This window comes from Euprymna scolopes, chromosome 5 (assembly GCF_053919585.1).
Source record: "Euprymna scolopes isolate OS-2025 chromosome 5, ASM5391958v1, whole genome shotgun sequence".
Classification (NCBI taxonomy): Eukaryota; Metazoa; Mollusca; class Cephalopoda; order Sepiida; family Sepiolidae; genus Euprymna; species Euprymna scolopes.
Genome location: NC_136486.1, coordinates 10,388,783 through 10,412,681, shown reverse-complemented (window position 1 = coordinate 10,412,681; position 23,899 = coordinate 10,388,783). Strand labels below are relative to the sequence as shown.

The following is a 23,899-nucleotide window of genomic DNA, read 5'->3' as shown; positions in this document are numbered from 1 at the left end:
GCAACACAAATGTTTTCCTCTGTTTCAGGCTAACATGACGTTAGAACATTTAGAAGAAACGAGAGACTTGACGCGGACAATTGTACATGTAGACATGGATGCTTTCTACGCAGCAGTGGAAACACGAGATAATCCTTCTTTGCAGCACAAACCAATGGCTGTTGGAAGTAAATCAATGTTGGTAAGTAATTTCTTAATATTTTTAGAAACATGAAAAAAGTGGGGATGCATAATCGATTTAATGGATTCCAACACAGACTATGGAATTATTTTTGCCAAGTTCAAATTCTATCAGATTTATTGAGATAATTTATAAACTAATATCTTTGAAAAATCTAGTGCTCAGAAAGCTTCAACCGGAACTAGCTCCCATACTTACAAAACTGTTTAAACGTTGCCTTGAGGAGAAATGCTTCCCAACACCTTGGAAAACCTCATCAGTCTGCCCTGTATTTAAAACTTCCAGAGACTGGTCATCTCTCTCTCTCTCAGTACAGACCAATCAGTCTCCTGTGCATCATGAGTAAGTTTCTGGAATCTGTGATAAACAGAGAAGTGGTCAACCACTGCAGCAAAAATAACCTTCTTAGTGATATGCAATACGGTTTCCATTCTGCAAGATCTACAGTTGATGTACTAACTGTAATATCACCCAGGATTAGTGAATCTCTTGATAGGGGCTTCGTTTCTAGAGCAATAGCTCTTGACATATTAAAGGCTTTTGATAGAGTATGGCATAAAGTTCTACTTCACAAGATTTCCAGTTATGAAATAGCTGAAAATATCCTCTCAATTATTAAATCCTTTCTCTTTGATAGGCTTATAAGGGTAATCATTGATGGGCAGAAATCAGAAACTTCTAGTATTAATTCTGGTATCCCTCAAGGTTCCATCTTAGGCTTAACTCTCTTCCTGGTCTTCATCAACGATCTCCCAAATCACATTCTTAGATCATTCGTAGACGTTTATGATATGACGATCTATGGCAACACTTCAAAGGCCAGCAATGATTAAGATCTTTCTGATTCCCTCTCTTCTGATCTTAAGAACGTGGTGCAATAGGGGAAAACGGTGGCTGGTTAATTTTGATACAATGAAAACCAAACTTCTCTCCTTACATCATAATCGCTCTGATCCCCATCATGCCCTAATTGAAATGAATGGTTCTCGTTTTGAGGAAGCTCCATGTCTTGACAAGCTTCTGGGATCAGCCTTCACTCCTGATCTGAAATTAAAAACATACATCAAATCTGTTACCAAGATTGCTGGAGAAATGGTTAAATCACTATACCACTCCAGCAGGTATCTCACTGCCAATGCAATCCTCCATCTGTATAACAGCCAGGTATGTCCTAAAATGGATTACTATTGCTACATCTCGACAGAAACTGCTTACCACTCCCTATCCAGCCTCGATAGAGTTCAAAACTGGCTTCAAAACCTAATAGGTGATCTCCTTTTCTCTTCCCTGCAACCTCTTTTCCACAAAAGAAACGTTACAAGCCTGTCTCTGCTCTATCATTATATTCATGGCAGGTGCTCAACTGAACTTCAATCTATGATTTGCCCTTGCTAAACTTTCACAAAAACACTTCACTAGCTACAACCACTATAAACGATTTCCACCACGCTCTATCTTTGCCTAAATCTAAACACAGATTCCGTGAACAAAGCTCCTTTCCCAGAACTGCCCGCCTCTGGAACACTGTTCCGCTGTCCTGCTTCCTGGTTGAATACAACATGGTAGTTTTCAAATTCAATGTAAACAAGTTTTTGTTGAGCTGTCTCCATAAATAATCAAATTCTACCCAATTAGCATCATTAAGGATTACTACACTACCACCTTGCATTCATAAACCCTTATCCTCGAGTTGCCCTTGGGCCTTGATAAGTGGTGACTCCCAAGTGCAAAAAAAAATCTATAGTGGAATAGGGGCATAAATGGATGGTAACATTTTATGCTACTAAGACTAAGCTTCTTTCCTACAAAATATCTTTTCAACCAATTTCCATGACAAATAACATCCTACCTGAGAACTCATCTTTCAAACTCCTCGACTTAATATTCACAGGCAACATGAATTGGAATAAATACATTGCGAACATTGCCAAGGCTGCTGCAAAGATGGTGTCTCTTTCTACTATGCTAGAAATATTTACACTAGAAAGCATCCTATATATTTACAAAGCCACAAATTGCACATGCATGAAGTATTGTTGTCACAGCTGGGCTGGTGTATCTACCACTAGTCTCTCCCTCTTAGACAGTGTCCAAAAAAGTTTCAAATCTAATACGTCCCACATTGTCATCCAAGTTCCAAACTCTATCCCATCACTGCAATGTCACATCTCTGTGCTTGTTTTACTTTTATATGATAGCATTTGTGCCCTTCTTAAGTAAGAGAAAAATCCAAGTTGTCCTCGACGGTCATACATCTAAACAATATGACATAAATGCGGGAGTACCTCAGGGGTCTATCCTTGGACCTTTATTATTCCTGATATTCATAAATGGCCTCCCTAATAAAATTGTTTCGGAGATGGGTATATTTGCCAATGACACCACTCTCTATAAGAGGCATGAGGGGAAAACAAATGAAGACATATATAAGGAAATGGCAGAAACATTAGAGGATGATCTCCAATCTGTAGTGGAATGAGGACAAAAATGGATGATCACATTTAATGCTGCCAAGACTAAGCTTGTTTCCTTCAATAATTACAAGAAACCTTCTCTACCACCAATAGCAATGGCTAAGAACTCATTACCCGAAAGTACTCCCTGTAAACTCCTCAGCCTAACGTTTACAGGAAACATGAACTGGAATAGATACATTGAGAGCATTGCCAAGGCTGCTGTGAAGAAGGTGGGCTCTCTCTACCGTGCTAGAAAACTATTTACGCCTGAAAGTATCCTGTACTTCTATAAGGCCACCATTTGCCCATGTATAGAGTATTGTTGTCACATTTGGGCTGATGTATCTGCTGCTTGTCTTTTTACTCCAATAGTTTCTTTCCCAGAACTGCAAGTCTTTGGAACTTCCTTCCGGGATTCTGCTTTCCCAACAGTACTGATATGCAGAAGTTTAAGTGTAATGTGAACAAACATCTTGTACCCATCTTCCTGCATAATATAATGCCCCCACAAATTATGCCCCCGATAGTAGCACCCTACTTCAAAGTGGCACTGTGCCTTGTTTGGGGTGAAAATTAAATTAAAAAAAGAATATATATATATATATATATATATATATATAGGCAGCAAGTCATTATTCAAGCATGTCTGATTGAACACGTCAGAGTTATTCTTTTTTTCCGATTTTTCTAGATATCTTTTCCATTCGCCGAGCAGTCTTTTTTATTTCAGCTGGCATGTTGTATAAAATGGCACCCAAAAGTTGTTGTTCAGCCATATTCTACTCAAACGATTTCTATCGGTGCGTCCAATTATCATCAGGAGCGATTGCTGTTGTTGTCTTTTTCTTTTCCTTTGAGGCTTAGTGCATTTATATTTTATTTGTTTTTTTTTTTGGTTATAAAGGTGGGTGCAGGATGGTTGGGGTGAATTATTTTTATTTTGATTTTCTTATTTTATAAGCAAGCAGCAAAATTCTACTTTTTCACTGTTGCTTCTACTCTAATAATTTCTTCCTTGGACTGTTAGACTTTGAAATTCCTCCCTGTTTCCAGCTACCCTGATTGTACTAGGTATCCCAAACTAGCCTAATTTAGGATGTAAAAACTGGTGAACAAAGTTAAATTTCCCTTCAACTTGCAATATCTCGTTTATTTTTTGGGGTTATTTTGATAATGTTTTGATTTAAATAAAATTTAATCTTTTTGCTTTATAGATATATAATTCTTTTTCTTGTGTCTTTAATAGTTTTTTTTCCAGGCTACTTCAAGTTATGTCTCTAATTTTGGTGAACGCCGCTTTATTTTTTACACAAAAAAATGTTGTTTTTAAATTTGGTGCGTGATATTGTGAGTCTCTAGGTATAAAAAAAAAAAAACATTTTAAAGAAAAAAGGTCACTTACCAATATGGTAAGTTCAAAAAAGGGTTTTAAGTTGTTTTTCACAAAAACAAAATCCAACTTAAAAACTTTAGGGAAAGAACTATGAAAGAAATTCAGATTGTTCAGGAACCCATCCGTGTGCCCGACAATGATGGCCAGTATGCGAGCCTACTAGATCTTTTTCTCACAACTTGCCCTGAACTATGTTCAGTTTCTGTTCTGTCGCCTCTTGGATCTTCCGACCACTCTGTTGTATCAATTAAGATAAAAATGAAATGTAATAAGTCCCCAGACGTACCTCTCCATCGTACAGTATATCGATACACTAAGGCTGACTGGGATAGCTTCCATACATTTATATCTGATCTACCTCTGCATTCAATGTTTAAAAAGGATGTGTCCTCTATAGTATTAGACCTGACGGAATGGTTAATTGTAGGTATTGACCGTTTCATACCCTCAAAAAAGTTTCAGCAAAAACCTAACAGCCAGCCATGGTTCTCTCCAGAATGTGCTGCTGCAATTGCGCACAGAAATCACTTTTTCCACTGTTTCCAACGTAATAGATGTATGAAAACTAAAGCCACTTTCAGGACTGCCAGCAACCATTGTAAAAAAGTAATAAAGAATGCAAGAGAGTTGTATGCTCAATCTGTTAAGTCCAAAGTAGCTGAGCAGCGGCTTGGTTCCCACCAGTTTTGGCAAATAGCAAACAGAATCCTGAACAGAAGCGTGTACTCCATCCCAACTATTATCAATGGACCTGAGGTAATCTCGTCAGCATCAGACAAAGCCAAACTCTTTGTCAAGAACTTTGCAGCTAATTCTACCCTTTGCGATCAAGGCCGCCAACCCCCAATATTTCCTCCTCTATCAGAAAACACGCTATGTGATATACGTATATCTGTACATGATGTTGCCAAGCTAATCAAAAACATTGATTCCAGTAAAGCAACTGGCCCTGACGGTATTCCAATTATAGTACTCAAAAAACTTCAACCTGAACTAGCGCCCATACTTACAAAACTGTTTAAACGTTGTCTTAAGGAGAATAGTTTCCCATCTCCCTGGAAAATCTCATCAGTATGCCCTGTATTTAAGAATTCAGGTGATCGCTCATCCCCCTCTCAGTACAGGCCAATAAGTCTCCTGTGCGTCATGAGTAAGTTGCTGGAATCTGTGTTAAATACAGAAGTAATCAACCATCTCAAAAAAAATAACCTTCTTAGTGACACTCAATATGGTTTCCGTTCTGCTAGATCTACAGCAGATGTGCTTAAAGTTATATCTCATAGGATTAGCAAATCTCTCGACAGAGGCAACCTTTCTAGGGCAATTGCTCTTTACATATCTAAGGCCTTTGATAGGGTATGGCATAAAGGTTTACTTCATAAGATCTCTAGCTATGGTATTGCTGGAAATGTCTTCTCAATTATTAAATCATTTCTTTCTGATAGGTTCATAAGAGTAGTAGTTGAGGGGCAAAAATCAGAAGCTCACAGTATTAATGCCGGTGTCCCTCAGGGGTCCATCCTGGGCCCAACTCTTTTCCTGATCTACATTAATGATCTTCCAAATCACATCCTTACATCATTTGTAGACATCTATGCTGACGACACTACCATTTATGGTAGCACATCTAACACAGTAAACGACCAAGTTCTCTCCAATTCTCTCTCCTCTGATCTTGAGCACGTAGTACAATGGGGTAAGGAGTGGCTGGTTACTTTTAATGCATCTAAAACCAAGCTTCTCTCTTTACATCATCAACATTCTGATCCACATCTGGCATCAATTGAAATGAATGGCTCTCGTCTTCAGGAGGCCTCAAGTTTTGACAAGCTTCTGGGCTTGACCATTACTCCTGATCTTAAATGGAACACGTACATCAAATCTGTTGCCAAGGCCGCTGGAAAAATGGTGGGATCTTTCTATTGATCCGGTAGATATCTCACTGCTGATGCTATTCTCTATCTATATAAGAGCCAGGTACGTCCAAGGATGGAATACTGCTGCCACATCTGGGCAGGAGCTGCTAGAAAGGACTTGCCCTGCCTTGATAGAGTTCAAAATAGACTTCGTAGCCTCGTAGGAAAAGTCCTTTTCTCTTCCTTGCAACCTCTATCTCACAGAAGAGATGTTGCGAGTTTGTCTCTGATGTATCGTTATTTTCATGGAAAGTGTTCGACTGAGCTTCAATCTATGGTCCCCCCTCGCCAAACTTTCACAAGAAACACTCGTCTAGCTGTAAACACTATCAATAATTCCCCCCACTCTTTATCTGTGCCTAAACCTAAACGTAGATTCCATGAACAAAGCTTCTTTCTTAGAACTGCACGCCTGTGGAATTGTCTTCCGTTTTCCTGCTTTCCGGCTGACTACAATATGGTTGTCTTCAAGTCTAACGTAAATAAGTTCTTGATGAGCCGTTCCATATAAGTTATCAAATTTACCAAATTTTCATTACTAATGATTATTATATTGTCCAATTTCTACTGTACACTCTTTAACCCTTATCCTTGAGTGGCCTCTTGGCCTTGATAATGTGGTGATGCCTATGTAAAAAAAAAAAAAAAAAAAAAAAGAAATTCAATTGAAAAGATTCCGAAAATGGCACCGTTTTGTCGAGAAATATCTCCTCTTTAATAATCTGTTGGTGTCATGTTACTATGCTCATAAATCAATGAGCGCCACTAATAAAAGTGAGTACACCTACACATTGAGATTTACAACTTAATGTCAAGTGACCAAAGTATGAAGTATCATCACAAAAATCAACTGTCAGCACAAACGAGCCGGATCGAAAACGTAAACAAACAACTTGTTTCACTAGAGATATATCGAAGTTCTTAGGTGATGTTGTTTTTGTTTATTTAAAAGTTAAAGAAAGTTATTGTTTAAAATAATATTTTTAGTGCGACAAGTGCACTAATAAAAGAAATGAAAATTTACAATTTAAAAAATAATGTCAGTTGTTTATTTTCTCTATCTTTCAAACTTTTATATGTTCTTTACTTTATCTTCTTTTGGTTGGATAAACTTCAGCATTGTCAAATTATCTTTGAAAAATTAAACTAGGTACATTTTAAACCAAAAAAACATTTTTAATTGCATGTAACTGTGATGGGAAAACTTTTTTAATTTAAAAAAATGTGCTTCATTTTTTTGTTTACTTATTTAATTCTCTTATGTTCTGTCGGGCGTTTTTGCTATATCTAACATTTTGTTAAATTATTTTTTTTATTAGACTGTACAGTTACATTACTTTTTAAAACATTAACAAAATATAACTAAGTTTTAAGTTACGTGCTACACGTCATATGTAAATAAAAAAATTAATTTCATATAAAAATGTGCATCCTTATGTTTATGTTCTATCGGGCGTTTTTGATAAATTTGAAGATTTTGTTTAATTATTTTTTAATTCCACTGTACATTACTTAAAAAATAGGAACTGAAAATATAGTTATGTGCACGTGGCGCGTAAATGAAAAAATTAATTTCACTGTAAAAATCAGTTTTTGTTTATTTAATAATTCTCGAGGCAGTACTTCTACAGTTTATTGTCAAAAATGGAGATGACATTTTTTTCTTTCACAACGGAGAAATCAGTATTTTAAATTATGACTAAACTAGATATTAATTACTTCTGGAAAGAACTATGAAAAAAAGTAAATAAAGAAAGTAAAAGAGAACATATATTTGTAATTGTTTAATTAAAAATGTTTCAATTTAATGAATAAAAACTGGAAAGTTTTTCATGAACAGTATATATATTTTTATTATTAAAAACAGAAAATGAAAAATTATTAAAAACAGAAAATGTAAATGACATATTCATAATTATCTAAACTGGGAGAGTGCCATTTGAAAACCAAAATATTTACTGTATAAAAATTTATCAAAATATAATTGTAAAAATATTTATTGAAAAGTTTGCGTAAGAAAATATAATTTTAAGAAAACAATTTTGTAATGAAAGCAACATTGGATTTTTATAAAATAGTTTTTTTTTTGTTTTTTTTTTCGAACAAATAAATAATTTTAATGGAAGATTTTAAATTAAAGTAACTTTAAAGGGTTAATAACAAATTAATTTAAATGAAACCGAAAAATCATTATTTAGTTTAATTTTTTCTTATTTATTTCATGCTTCGGTCATAGTTTAAAATACTGATTCCTCCCTCGGATTTTAACAACAGGTGCGCACAAAAAATGGCGTCTCCATTTTCGTCGATAAACTTTAGAAGTACCCGCAAGACCTATATGTTCTATCAGGTGTTTTTGATAAACTTGAACTGAGATATCTCAAGGTTGTGTTAGGTGTTAAAATCGACACCAGTGGAAATAAAGTTCAACAGGAAGCTGCTTAGCCAGAAGAAATCCAGTTAATTCATTTCCACCTCCAAAGTAACAAAAAAAAAAAGCCCCTTAGTGAATCTGCTGAACATTCAGATAACTCCTGCAGTTGTGATGAAGAACCATCTCAGGATATCTTCAGTTATGAGCATCAAGGACAATGGGTTGCTGTCTTCTATGACACCAACTTTTACATTGGCCAAGGCATTGAGGTTATATCTGCATCCAGCACTGTAATAAAATTTTTATCGCAAATTAAAGGTAGAAAAGATTTTTTTTGATGGGCTTTGTCAGATGACATTGCACAGGTAGAGTCAGCATTTGTTTACAGATGGGGTTGTGAGGTAATGCCAGTTTCAAGAGATGGTAGGATTTGGAGTGTTCTTGATATATCTACCATAGCAGAAGCCTATGAAAGAATTCTGAGAGAAAATCAATAAGGAAAGGAATTGTAGTAAGACCTCTGCCTATAAAATATCTTACTTGTTTACTTGTCTTTTAAATTTAAAGTTTTTCAATGCTTGAAAAAAATGATTTGTGACTTTTTGTATAACAAATTTCTAAATTTTATTGTTGTCGGTCCTTTTTTGGCAAGTTTAAATTCCCCAAAGTAAAAATATTTCTGTGGCAAAAAGTTTTGTTATTAGAAACAAGGCAAACATTCTTTTGAGTTCCTCACCCCCAAATCAGTAAAGTTGCAAAGTTTTAAGTTTCTACCTCCAATCGTTACATTTTTACAGCAATTTCAGTAACGTATACTTTTGACTTTTTTTTTAACCGTTTTTTGCCCTTTTTACTAAATTGTCTGTTCGTCTGCTTTTACATGGTCCACAATTGAGTGGTTTTATCAATTTACAATTAAAAGAAAAAATTATCTTCATCTCTAATGTGTTATGAATCATACTAAAAAGATTCAATACATTAGCTAATGAAATGAAATGGATATGAACAAAGTTGAATTTCCGTGTCACATTTGCACTTTTTTCCTCGTTGGTAGTGGGATTTTACCTAGTGTTTAAGTTGGTTTCATCTAATAATTATTGCTTTCATTAGTATTAATTTTCATTTACTATAAGATGACATTACATTTATAAGGATTTTTCACTTGTTAGTAGCTTACATTTTTAGTTATATACTATGAAATTTGGCTTCTGGACCATGATAACAAATTTTCAACTCTCCGGCAAAGTCTGAACGATCATAACGTGATGGCTAATTGAACTACCAAAATAAATTTGGTTCTTTTGTTTATGGTTTACAAAAATCTATATGATCACATTAATTTTTTTTAGATATAATGAAAATAAAATTTTGGTTTGGGATACCTAATTGTACTAACTTGCTAAAGTTTAATTATAATATAAACAGACATCCTGCTGCTCAACTCCCCAGTCACCTGTTAGACACGATCCTAAATAGTACCTTCTTATGTTCCAAGTGGCATTATGCCTTGTTTATGGTGAAAAAGAGTTTTTAAAAAAATCACAAAAATGGTTAATATAATGTTAAATAAACTAAACCCAAAATTGCTAATCAGAGAAGCAGTTAGGTGATAACCATTTCCTACAAGATCTTTCTTGAAGGAAATCGTTTCTTCTTTCTTTTTTTGGGAGGGGGGTAGAGATGGGGGCTATATTTAGATTTCCGCTTTAGATTGAAAATGTTGTCTTTGAATGGACATGAAACAAAGGCACTTAGGGATTGTAAACCGCTCACCATAGATCAACACAACCCACAACCCCAGTTGACTGGAATTAATTTTCACAAGAAAAATGAAAAGAAATTTATTATCATGCAAACCTTTATCTTCACGTTTCTCAAAAATAGTTTGCATTGTCGAAAAAAAATGAGAAAAAGTGTTGGAAAAATAGTTTAATTCTTTTTATAAAACAGTTTAGTGAAAAATAAGAAAAACTGATAATTATCACTAAAAATCAATGCAGGGGAAGTAACTTATTAAAGAGAAAGAATTATCTCCCTTTACAAATCCAGAAAGCTGAGACATTGATAATATTGTTGGTTTCATTATAAAATGACTAGACTCTCTGCTAAAAATGGAAAAAAAAAAAAAAAAAAAAAAAAAAATCTGCTTTGTTAGTGGCCATACTAATATTCATATTTTCACTCAGTGAAATAAGAAAAAATAAGTCTCAAACTGGAAAGTTTGAAAGCTGTTGGAAATATTCTTAATATGACCTTTTATGCAATTTGCATGAGTGACATTATGCAAATTGCCCACTATTACTTGAGGAGAGGCTATATATAAACACTAAAAAAAGAACCCCCGTATGGTCGAGAGCGAGAGAGAGCTCAAAAAAGAAGAATTTACTGGTAGACCAGAAAAAAAAACAAAAAACAGAATTTACTCAAAGTGACGACAGAGTGTTAAAATAAAAAAAATTTACTGGAAGAACGAGAGGAGCTCAAAAAGTTTTACTGAAAGGAATGAAAACATTTTCTCCTCACCTCTGTTACCTAATTTTCTTCAACAAAAAGAACATCTCCAGGACAACCGTTTTGGAAACTATCAATCTTCAAACTGGCATAAGTATTATCTTTTATTGTATTCGTAATTATAATTGAATATAATTTGTTTGTAAATGCAATAGCTTGTTGGTTTTTAATTGCCTTCCTTCAAAAAACAGAAGGTTGTTCTTCTACAAAAGATTATTCTTTTCTATAAACAAAAAAATGTGTTAGAAATAACTAACTAAATAAAAATTTCTAACATATTTTCCAAAACGGTTTGACAAAAAAACAAGGACCTGCACAAGTCATTTTGCAGCAAAAAATTAAAACAAAAAAAAAAATGGCATTCATAATTTGGTTTGAACTGCTAAATAGTGAGAAATAACAAAAAAGAAATGAACCCTCTCCCCTTCAAAAAATAAAAAAGAAATGGTTAATGAACATTATTTTCCATGCTGGCATCCGAGCAATGAATGTTTCTGTTGTCTCGGTGACAGTGAAACCGCAATATATTCTTTTTGGGGATTTTCCCACTATTGTATAGTGCGTGCACCTCCAGATTCGTTTACTTTCTTGGAACGAACACTCTTTTTTTGCATTGCGGACAGGTAATGCTTGTTGGCAAAATGCCATGTTTTCGAACAAATTACCTGCTCATGTCTTCTTCTTTGTGAAATGCCTTTATTGTGTTGAAATATTTGTTGCTACCCCCATAGCAGGAATCCACAGTATTGGTATTCATCTTTTTTCCCCTGAAGAAAATGTTAAATTAACTTTTTACAGAAAAAAATGGAAAGGAAAAAATTGATAAATTGATTGATGGGAAGAAAAAAATAATAAATGAAAACAAAACCCAACTTTTTTTTGCACAGAAAAGATTATGAAAATAAGTTTTATGATTTAATTTCACATGGTTTTCATTTGCAGTAAATACTGAAACTGAAGCAAAAGAAATTGTCTGCTACAATCACAAAGATTTTCTGCACATGCGCACTCACTTCACCATCGTAAATGACAATAAACCCAAAAATAATGGTGGCCAGGCTTTACTATACTAGTAACCACAGGCTATTGTTTGTGCTGGTTTTACTCAAAATTCTTGTCAGCAACACTATTAAATGTTGTTTTTACACAGCAGACTCGACTACAGCTGTAAACAGTTGAATATTAAAAAAACACTTCTTAAAGGTAAATATTCGGGTGGTCCCCCAGTGCACTTTCACCCAAAGCCACTGCTAAATTCCTTCAAATGATGAAGGTAAATTGATTATCTATAGAAAATATATTGATAAAATATTTAAAATAAATCTCTAAAAAAAAAAATTTAACCATTTAAAATACCCTTTTCTAAAAAGAAAGAGTTTATTAACAAACAAATTCAACCTTTCCAAAATATATGCATTCACTTTTTCATAAAAAAAACGAATAAACTCTACCAATAAAATAACTCTTTAATTGAATTGTAATAAATATATTGCAATCTTCATTGAGGGAGTGTGTTGGAAATATTCTAAACAAGATCTTTTATGCAATTTGCATGAGTGACATTATGCAAATTGCCTACTATTACTTGAGGAGAGGCTATATATAAACACTAAAAAAAAAAAGAAGAACCCTTGTGATTGAGAGAGCTCAAAAAAAAAAAGAAGTTACTGGCAGGACCAGAGGTGCTAAAAAAAAAAAAAAAATTATCAAAAGGACAAGCAGAGTTAAAAAAAACAAAAAAACTTGAACTTCTGCATGTCAGTACAGTTGGGAAAGCAGAATCCCGGAAAGGAGTTCCAAAGTCTAGTAATTCTGTGGAAGAAACTGTTAGAGTAGAAGGCCTTCTTACACCTAGGGATCTCTACTGTGAAAGGGGCGGGATTTAGCTGCTTGTTGGGTTTGTCGAGGGTATTCACGTGGAGGAGGTGCAAGTGCTTGTAGTTACTCAGAGCATTCACCATTAAAGTATTTGCAGAACAGGCAGAGGGATGCAACAAAAAAAGTGCTCAGCCGAAGTAGCTCCAGTTCTCTCCAAACTCTACAACAAATGCCTTAATGAATCATGCTTTCCGGGCTGTTGGAAAACTGCTTCTGTGGTACCAATATTCAAGAATTCTGGCGAAAGAACTGACCCATCAAATCATCGCCCCATTAGCCTCCTCCCACTTTTCGCCAAAATATTTGAAACCATAATTAACCATACTCTAGTCCGGCACCTTACAGGTGCTAAACTTCTGACTGACAAACAATATGGATTTAGACATGCCCGTTCCACAGCTGACATCCTCACTGTAATCTGAACATATATACCATTCACTGGACAAAGCGAGGGAGGGCAGAGCGGTAGCTCTAGATATATCTAAGGCTTTTGACAGGGTATGGCACAAGGGTCTCCTCAGGAAAATTAAATCATACGGTATCACTGGTAGAATACTTAACATAATTAAATCCTTCTTAGATAAGAGAAAAATCCAGGTTGTCCTCGACAGTCGTACGTCTAAACAGTGTGATATAAATGCGGGAGTGCCTCAGGGGTCTATCCTTGGACCTCTATTGTTCCTAATATTTATTAATGACCTCCCCGACAAAACTGCCTCTGAGATGGGTATATATGCTGATGACACTACACTCTATAACAGCCATGACAGGAAAACAAATGAACCCATATCTAAAGAAATGGCAAAAACACTAGAGGATGACCTCCAATCTGTAGTGGAATGGGGACATAAATGGATGGTCACATTCAATGCTGCCAAGACTAAACTGGTTTCCTTCAATAATTACAAGAAACCTTCTCTGCCACCAATAGCAATGGCCAGTGACTCCCTGTCTGAGAGTACATCTTTCAAACTGCTTGGCCTAACGTTCACAGGAAACATGAGTTGGAACAATTATATTGAAAACATTGCCAGGGCCGCTGCGAAAAAGGTAGGCTCTCTCTACCATGCTAGAAAACTGCTGACACCTGAAAGTATCCTGTATCTCTATAAGGCCACCATTCGCCCATGTATGGAGTATTGTTGTCACATTTGGGCTGGTGCATTTGCTACTAGTCTCTCGCTCCTAGACAAGGTTCAAAAAAGAGTCGCCAATCTGATGGGCCCTGAACTGGCATCTAAGCTTCAGCCTTTGTCCCATCGATAAAACGTTGCATCCCTCTGCCTGTTCTACAAGTATTTTAATGGTGAATGCTCTGACAAACTGCAGACACTTGTGCCCCCACGACGTAGACACCCACGACAAACCCAACAGGCAGCTAAATCCCACCTCCACACAGTAGAGATCCCTAGATGTAAAAGATCTTTCTACTCCAGTAGTTTCTTCCCCAGAACCGCTAAACTCTGGAATTCCATTCCAAGTTCCTGCTTCCCCAACTGTACTGACATGCAGAAGTTCAAGTGTAACGTAAACCGACATCTTGCTGCCCAAATCCCAACATAGTGCCCCAGTAGTTGCTGCCCCTGATAGTAGCCCCCTACACCAAAGTGGCAATGCGCATTGTTTTGGGTGAAAATTTAATTAAAAAAAGAAGAAAAAAAAAAAATTTCGTCAATAGGGCAGAGCCTGAAGCCTAGATGACAGTTCAGGACCTATCAGGTTGGCGATTCTCTTTAAGACAAGCAGCAGATGCATCAGCCCAAATGTGACAACAATACTCCATACATGGGCTAATGGTGGCCTTATAGAGGTACAGGATACTTTCAGGTGTAAGTAGTTTTCTAGCATGGTAGAGAGGGCCCACCTTCTTCACAGCAGCCTTGGCAATGCTCTCAATGTATCTATTCCAGTTCATGTTTCCTATAAACGTTAGGCCGAGGAGTTTACAGGGAGTACTTTCGGGTAATATGTTCTTAGCCATTGCTATTGGTGGTAGAGGTTTCTTGTAATTATTGAAGGAAACAAGCTTAGTCTTGGCAGCATTAAATGTGACCATCCATTTTTGTCCTCATTCCACTACAGATTAGAGATCATCCTCTAGTGTTTCTGCCATTTCCTAAGATATGTGTTCATTTGTTTTCCCCTCGTGCTTGTTATAGAGAGTGGTGTCATCAGCAAATATACCCATCTCCGAAACAATTTTATCAGGGAGGTCATTTATGAATATCAGAAATAATAAAAGTCCAAGAATAGATCCTTGAGGTACGCATTTATATCATATTGTTTAGATGTACGAGCGTCCAGTACAACCTGGATTTTTCTATTAAGAAGGATTTAATTACATTATGTATTCTTCCAGTGATATCATATGATCTAATTTTCCTAAGAAGACCATCCCTTTCTTGTGGTCTCTTGATTTTATTGGATTCCAGGACAAGAATACAATTAGTCTGGTGGAGTATCCAGCTTCGTGCTGTTACTTGAGGTAACCTCACTTGGCGAAGGTGAACCATTCCTCATAAAAGCCAGTGTGGGTTAGCCATACCAAAGAAATCTTATTTCAGCCACAAATACAATGTTATTTTGAATATCTAGTCAGAGTTTACTTGTAGTGAAAAGCATCCTCATGCCAGGTCGTTCTGACAAACCCCGGTATAGAGAGACTTGAGACACGTGATAACAATGTCTAATAAGCATTCAAGTTCTCTCTTGTAAGAATTAGGTAGATTTGTCCCTTTTAAACACAAACCCTATTGTATTAGAAAACTGAGATTCCATCTAATCTCATCTATTCACCCATTTACATACTGGTTATATTTAAATTTTATTTTATGAACCTGTTTGACTAGAGATTAATTTTCTGACCTTTCATTAGCAATAGCACAACATTTTTTTCTTTAGATCGAATAAACTCAAAACAAACATTATTGAAAAGAGCATAAAACATAAATAATATATTTAGTTTTTTTAAAAATTGGCTTATTAGAACTGGAGTTATGACCATTCAAAGTATCCAAAAATGTGCGGTTCACTGGACATTTTGTCTAAAGTCAGTCCTATTCAAATGCATATAAACTTGTGATTGAAAATGGTAGGAAATTTGCACAATTTACAGACTAACCCATCTTTAAAAAGCTGTATCTTCAGATCTTTTTAAGATATTATGATGAAATTTTGAACATATTATAATACCATGAAGGTTTAGTTGGTATTATTTACAACCATCTCACTTGGTAACTTACAGACTAATTAGCATATTCCAGTTTCATTTTAACACCTTTAAGTAGAAACATCACAAAAACAGCTAAGAAAAGTGGTAAGTAAGGCCTTATCATCATAGAAAGTATTATTCTGATGGACATTATCATTTGCCATTATAACATTATGAAAAATCCAAGATGGCGACCAGGAAATGCAGGATTGCAACCAAGAAATCCAAAATGGCCACCATGACACGATTCAAAGAAATTATTAACAAAGCATATCAAATTAAAGGAAATTTTGTACAGATCAGAATTGTTTTCAAGTACATTAAACTAATTAGCATACTAATTAGCATAATTAAGTTTCATTTTAATGGATTTAAGCAGAAGCATCATAAAAAAAACAGTTAAAAAGAATGGGAGGTAAGGCTTTATCATCATGCGAAATATTATTCTGATGGACATTATCGTTTGTCATCATTACATCGAAGATGACAACCACGACACTATTCAAAAAAATTATTAGCAGAATATGGCTTGTAGCATATCAAATGAAAGGAAATTTTGTACAAATTACAATTATGTTTTTAAGTACATTAAACTAATTAGAATGATTAAATTCAATTTTAACGGCTTCAAATTACCATGGCAATTATCGGGTGAATTTCTACCACTATTTTGTATAATTTTTTTATTTTTAAGTCATTGTCGAGACTTCAAAAGACATCGCAGCCATTTTTTCTTGTTCTCATGTAACGCTCGGCACTACTTGATTTTTGAACAGAATAAACATTTACAACATCAAAAATTTATCGCGGTAGGTAGAAGAGTAACTTGCCTTTGGTAACATTTATTTGTTATATATTTGTTTTTTGATCACGTTTTTATACCTCTGTGGATTGTAAAACAAACCCAATGAAAGTTATTCTTTTACTTAATTGGATAAGGGGTTTATCTGTTTTAACTCATTTAAAAGCATAGTCATTGTTGGTCATTCTTTCTCCAAAAATTTATTTTTTTTAATATTCTTTTCCTTTTCATAATTAAAAACTTATGTTTTCTAAATAATAACAAAATTAAAATGAATACTCTATGTTCATAAGTTAGTTGACGAATACTTGTTTAGATTTTTTTTTGTGCACGTCATGATGCACAACAATTTTCATGGTTATATGTGGTTTTCACTACTTTTATCGATTCGTGCATAAGTTTTTATTCAATTCTTTTCAAATTTTTGAACAAAAAAATCAATATATTCACTATTAAATAGCGTTTGAATATAGATTCTATCTTTATTTATCTTTGTATTACAAAACGTTAACTTTGAGATGTATTTGCGACTCAAAGCCAAGACCAGCAAAAAAAAAAAAATGTTCATTGTCAGTTATTCTTTTTCAAAAAATATTCTTATTCTGTCCATAATTAAAAACTTATGTTTTCTAAATAATAACAAAAATAAAATAAAATATTTTATGTTCGTAAGTTAAATGACAAACGTTTTGTCTGCAGACTTTTTTTGTGCGCGTCTCGACGCACAAAAATGCTCATGTTTATATGCGGTTGTCACTACTTCTATTGATTCGTGTAAAAGTTTTATCCAATTCTTTTCAAATTTTAGGACAAAAGAAATTAATATATTCGCTATTAAATAGCGTTTGAACAGTTTCTATCTTTATTTATCTTTATACTACAAAGCGTTAACTTTGAGATATATTTGCAACTTCAAAAACCAAGAACAAAAAAAAAAAATAACAAAGCAAAAAAAAATAATGTCCATTGTTGGTTATTCTTTTTCAAAAAAACATTCTTTTCCTTTCCATAATTAAAAGCTTATGTTTTCTAAATAACAAAAATAAAATGAATACTTTATGTTTGTAAGTTAGTTGACGAACACTTGTTTTCAGATTTTTTTGTGCACGTCACGATGCGCAACAATGCTCATGTTTATATGTGGTTGTCACTACTTCTATCGATTCGTGCATAAAAAGTTTTTATCCAATTCTTTTCAAATTTTAGGACAAAAGAAATTAATATATTCGCTATTAAATAGCATTTGAACACAGTTTCTATCTTTGTACTACAAAGCATCAACTTTGAGATATTCCAACTTTTGACTGGAAAGACGTACATGTTGTGTCAAAATTCTGTAGCAAAGACAATTCTTTTCCCTGATTAGCTAAAACAACTAGAAACGTCAACGGGTACAACTAGAGTATTTATGTGAACACACCCCGACTCCTTATTTGCAAAAAGTGATCTACTGCCACATGCTATACTTGCATGTTTCGTCGTTAATAGTCAGATTTAAATAGCAATTTCTTTTGAATATACAAATCACAACAAAAATATTAAAGTACCATTTTTTATTTTGATGTAGGTAGGAGAAATGTACTTATTACTGATTTAAAGACTATGAATGTCAAATTAAGTAGCAGTGTGTGTCTTGTCTAGTCTTGAACGTTATGGTGCCTGGTATTGCTACTTTCATGACCTTTGGGCCAACTTTTACTTGCATACGAAGTGTGATTGAAATCTTACCATAATTTTCAAGTCTTTTATAAAACATACAGATAGAAACTTTGTTTTTTCTTATTCAATTCGATCCATTCATTCTTATAAAAATGTCTTGTTTTGTTTTCTCTAAATTATGACCTATTTTTTGTTCTCTCTTTCCAGTCAACCTCAAATTATATTGCTCGTCGTTTTGGTGTCCGAGCGGCAATGCCAGGTTTCATTGGCAAAAAGCTTTGTCCCCAGCTTGTGATCATCCCACCTGATTTCAAAAAATACACTGCAGTAAGCCAACAAGTGCGTAGCATTTTGGCACAGTACGATGCAAATTTCTGCCCGATGAGTCTTGACGAAGCGTATTTGGATTTTACAAACCATCTTGAAATTCGAAAGCACCTTCCAGATGACAAACGAACTGTGATTTGCAGGACGTGTGATAATTTAGACCTAACCTACTGCCTGTGTGACCCAAATCTTCCCAAACAACCATGCCATGATCAAGACAATGGCGTATCTTTACAGACTCTGGAATCATCAAGTCAAACTTGCCAAAAGAACTCTTCTCTCACTAAAGATAAAAATTCTTTGAATTATAGAAAGACGCAGAATTTATGTTCGTTTTGTAGACGTCCTATTCCAGATTATAAATCACAAATTTTTGGGTTTTCTGCCGAAGATGCTGTGTGTGAAATGCGATGTAAAATTGAACAACGAACACAACTGACTGCAAGTGCAGGTAAATTTTTTTTTTTCTTTCTGTAATTTGACGATTTACTTATTAACATATATTTTTTAAAAGTTTTTATTTTGTAATAATAATTAAATCATTACCAATTTGAACCAAATATCTGGCAGAAATAAAGGATCTTTGTTTTTCCAAACAAATTAATCATCACTCAGTCTCAGTTAGTATGGCCATTATTACCTGTTATTCACTATTTAAAATCATGGACTTGACCAGACAGAAAAATGAATAATTTAACTTAATATTTATCTGATGTTGTTAAAATATTTAAAAAAAAAATGTTTTTATTTCAAACTGAATATTTTAGCACGTTAATATTTTTTTAACATGTCTTTTTAATCATTATAGCATAACATACACTAAATATACATAAAAAAATCATTCAGTCTATAATAAAGTACAATGTGTATGTGTGTATATATATATATATATATATATATATATATATATATATATATATATATATATATATACACACACACATATACATAAAATTGAGTTTTTGTCCCACTGACATTGATATTAAAAGCTTGCTTGTTCTAGTTAAAAATTATTAAAATGAACTTCTTAATAAACGTAGTCATGGATTTGCAAGTGACTTCATAAAGGTTAACTAATTTTACATATTCCTTTGAGAAACTTTATTTTTTTTTTTTTAATTAAAATTTTTTTTTTTTATTCCATTTGCACCCCAAACAAGGCACAGTGCCACTTTGATGTAGGGGGCTACTAGGATACTATGTAGGGAGTTGAACAGGAAAATGTCTGTTCACATTAAACTTGAACTTCTGCATGTCAGTACAGTTGGGAAAGCAGGAACCTGGAAGGGAGTTCCAAAGTCTAGCAGTTCTAGGAAACTATTATAGTAGAAGGCTTTCTTACATCTAGGGATCTCTATTGCGTAGGAGGTGAGATTTTGTTGCTTGTCGGATTTGTCGAGGGTATTTATGTTGGAGGAGTACAAGGGCTTGTAGTTCGTCGGGGCATTCACCATTAAAATATTTGTAGAAGAGGCAGAACGATGTAACATTTCGTCGATGGAACAGAGGTTGAAGTGTAGATGACAGTTCAGGACCTATCAGGTTGGCTACTCTCTTTTGAACCTTGTCTAGGAGTGAAAGACTAGTAACAGATGCACCAGCCAAAATGTGACCGTGGTACTCTATACATGGGCGAATGGTGACCTTGTAGAGATACAGGATAGTTTCAGGTTTAAGTAGTTTTCTAGCACATTAGAGAGAACCCACCTTCTTCGTGGCAGCCTTGGCAATGCTCTCAAGGTATCTGCTACAGCTCATGTTCCCTGTGAACGTTAAGCCAAGGAGTTTGAAAGAAGTACTTCCAGGTAATGTATCTTTAGTCATAGTTATTAGTGGTTGAGAAAGTTTCTTGTAATTATTGAAGGAAACAAGCTTAGTCTTGGCAGCATTGAATGTGACCATCCACTTTCGTCCCCATTCCACTACAGACTAAAGGTCATCCTTTAATGTTTTTGCCATTTTCTTCGATATGTGTTCATTTGTTTTCCCTTTGTGCCTGTTATAGAGTGTGGTGGCATCAACAAATATACTAATCTCAGAAACAATTTTATCAGGGAGGTCATTTATGAATATTGGGAATAATAATTCTCCAAGGATAGACCCCTGAGGTGCACCCGCATTTATATCATATTGTTTAGATGTACGATAACAACCTGGATTCTTCTCTTATTTAAGAAAGATTTAATTATGTTAAGTATTTGTCCAGCGATACCGTAAGATCTGATTTTCCTGAGAAGACCATTGTGCCATACCCTGTCAAAAGCCTTAGGTATATCTAGGGCTACCACTTTATCCTCACTTGTTTTGTTCAGTGAACAGTATATACGTTCAGAGATTACAGTTAGGATATCTGCTGTAGAACGGGCTTGTCTAAATCCATATTGTTGGTCAGTCAGAAGTTTAGCAGCTGTAAGGTGGAGGACCAGAGCTTGGTTAATTATAGACACAAATATTTTGGCGAAAAGCGGGAAAGAGGTTAATGGGACGATAATTTAATGGGTCAGTTCTTTCACGATAATCCTTGAAAACTGGTACCACAGAAGCAGTTTTCCAACAGTCAGGAAAGCAAAATTCATTAAAGCATTTGTTGTAAAGTTTGGAGAGAACTGAAGCAACTTCGGTGGTGCATTTTTTTAATAGCACAGCCGGAATGAGATCGAGTCCACATGTTTTTGAGATGTTTAGGTTTTTTATGATATCATGCACCTGAGAAGGGGTGATTTTCAGATCATCTAATGTGGTGCCTGTCTGCAAAGGAAAGTCAGGGATGGAGTGGTTTGCTGGGTTCAATGTAGAGTTTGAGATAAATCGACTGGCAAGTATGTTAGCCTTCTTGGTTGCCATGCAAATAACCTCATGGTTGTTGGATAGTGGGGGAATTGTTGATTATTTACTACACTCTGGTAGATATTCCAGAAATCACAGGTTCCTAATTTCTATGCTTTTTCTGGTGGTTTCAGTATATTCTCTCTTAGTTGTCGCTATTTCTTTCTTACAATTACTTCTAGCTTCTATAAACTTTTGTCTGTTTGTACTGAACTTTATGTTGGTTAAATCTATAGTATGCATGCTGCCTTTGAGCAATTGCAGCTGCACAAGTAGAAGTAAACCATTGAGGAGAGTGGGGTTTGCTATAAGATTTCTACGTGGGAGCATGTGCTTCAATTGCTGTTTTGAATCATCCAGTGGTCTCATTTGCCTACTGTTCAGTGGAAAGAGAAAAGATATTTCCCCATGGGGCATCTCTGATGGCTTTCATTAATTATTCATTTTTTTATGGTTTTTTATAGTTCTACTTATACATAACATTTTAAGGAGTTTGATTCCTTACAATATTCATATAATTTTATTTATAAGCTCTACACATGTATTGAATTTGAGCACTTTTGAAAAGATATTGAATTTTAGTTCATGTTAACAATATACTTGATTAATCAATATATATATATATATATATTTAGTAGAAATGGTAATTAATAAAAACTGAAGAAAGTGCTCAATACTGTTGTAGAGCAAATATGCATTTTATTTTTTATTACCGTATCTTTCTGTTAAGTTACATTATTGTTTCAGAAACCTGTAAAAGTCTGAGGAAGCTACAAACGGCCAAAAAAACGGCCAGGTAGCTGAAACAATAATGTAACTTAACAGAAAAATACAGTAATAAAAAATAAAACGCATATATATATATATATATATATATATATATATATATATATATATATACAGTCCTGGTCAAGATCATAAGACCACTTAAAGTAAGCGTTTACGCATATTATCGAATTTTTAATTAAACAAATGGTTGAAACCATTGCCAAAAGGGAAAATATGATGGAAAAAAATGAAATCTGCTTCATTCGAAACCTTAACCCTAATCTAATAATTATTTTTTAAAAAATAAACATTTTCACCTGGTCAAAATGATAAGACCACTGATAATTTATCTAACAAAAGGCAATTATAAATTACTAAAAAGGGTCTCAGTATTTAGTATAGCCTCCATTATTACGAATTACTTCAAAAATTTTCTTCGGCATGCTTGTGACTAAGTTTTTTATCAGTTGCGAAGGAATTTTATCCCATGTACTGAAAACTGAATCAGAAAGTTCCTTTATCGAATCATACTGGGTTCCATCCTTGAACACTTCTTTTGCCATCCATCCCCAAAGATTTTCAATGGGATTGAGGTCCGGAGAACATGCTGGATGATCTAACAATTCTATATTATTTGAAGAAAAGTATTCTCGTGCTTGTCGAGAAGTGTGTATCGCAGCGTTGTCTTGCTGGAAAATCCAATTTCTTCCACACCGACGTGGACCTTCAGTTCTGATAGAAGCATTTTCAAGCATTATGTTTGTCGGCCTTTCATTACTTGCAACTTTAGGGTCCCAGCTGATGAGAAAGCACCCCAGATCATTAAAGACTCTCCTCCACTATGCCGAGTTGAAAAAGTCTCTTTGGGCAAATTTTTATCATGCCAATAGTGTTGAAATCCATCTGGACCATCTAGATTAAACTTTTTCTCATCGGAGAAAATTACATTTTCCCACTTCTCTTCATCCCAAGTCTGGTATTTGGCGGCATATTTAAGTCGGTTAATTTTGTGCTGTTCAAGAAGACACTGTTTCTGCAGTCACTTTAAATGATTGAAACCCTTCATTTTCAGATGCCTTCTGATGGTTTTAGGACTACATTCTGCTGCTGTTTGGCTTTTCAATCGACTTGGGCTCATACTGGTTTTTTTTTTTTAAACTTCTGATACGGGATCCAGTGATGGGGTTATTTTTTTTGATCGACCTGGACTCTTTTTGTGCCCATATTGATCTGTATTTCTTAAAAAATATTTGTGATAACTGTTTTGCTATGATTCACTTCGTTTGCAATGTATCTATGGGAGAGTCCACCCCTATTAAGCTCAAAGATCCTACCTCTCTCAAACTCTGATAATGGTTTCCCTTTTGCCATTTATAATTTAGTAAGATGTTTTTATCCACTAACAAGTTGCTTTTAGTAACATAGAAAGCTTTTCGTATTCATTTTTTCAAAACTAGCCGATTTTATTAAAGTGGTCTTTTGACCAGGTGAAAATGTTTGCTTTTTAAAAAATAATTATTAGATCAGGGTTAAGGTTTCGAATGAAGCAGATTTCATTTTTTTTCCATCATATTTTCCCTTTTGGCAATAGTTTCAA

The 23,899-nt window shown here is 34.4% G+C and overlaps 1 protein-coding gene across 2 annotated transcripts in view; it reads left to right on the top strand.

Moving 5' to 3' along the window:
* Nucleotides 1-23,899, top strand: part of LOC145276703 (uncharacterized) — a 212,177-nt gene that overhangs the window by 17,881 nt on the left and 170,397 nt on the right. Inside the window, exons 3-4 of one of the 2 annotated variants that reach the window (XM_080127897.1) lie at nt 29-181; nt 18,589-19,159. In XM_080127897.1, coding sequence (XP_079984023.1) covers nt 29-181; nt 18,589-19,159 — 724 coding nt within the window. Of the gene's footprint in view, nt 1-28; nt 182-6,447; nt 6,872-18,588; nt 19,160-23,899 lie in introns of those variants that run through there. The other variant, XM_080127898.1, reaches the window with a different exon arrangement.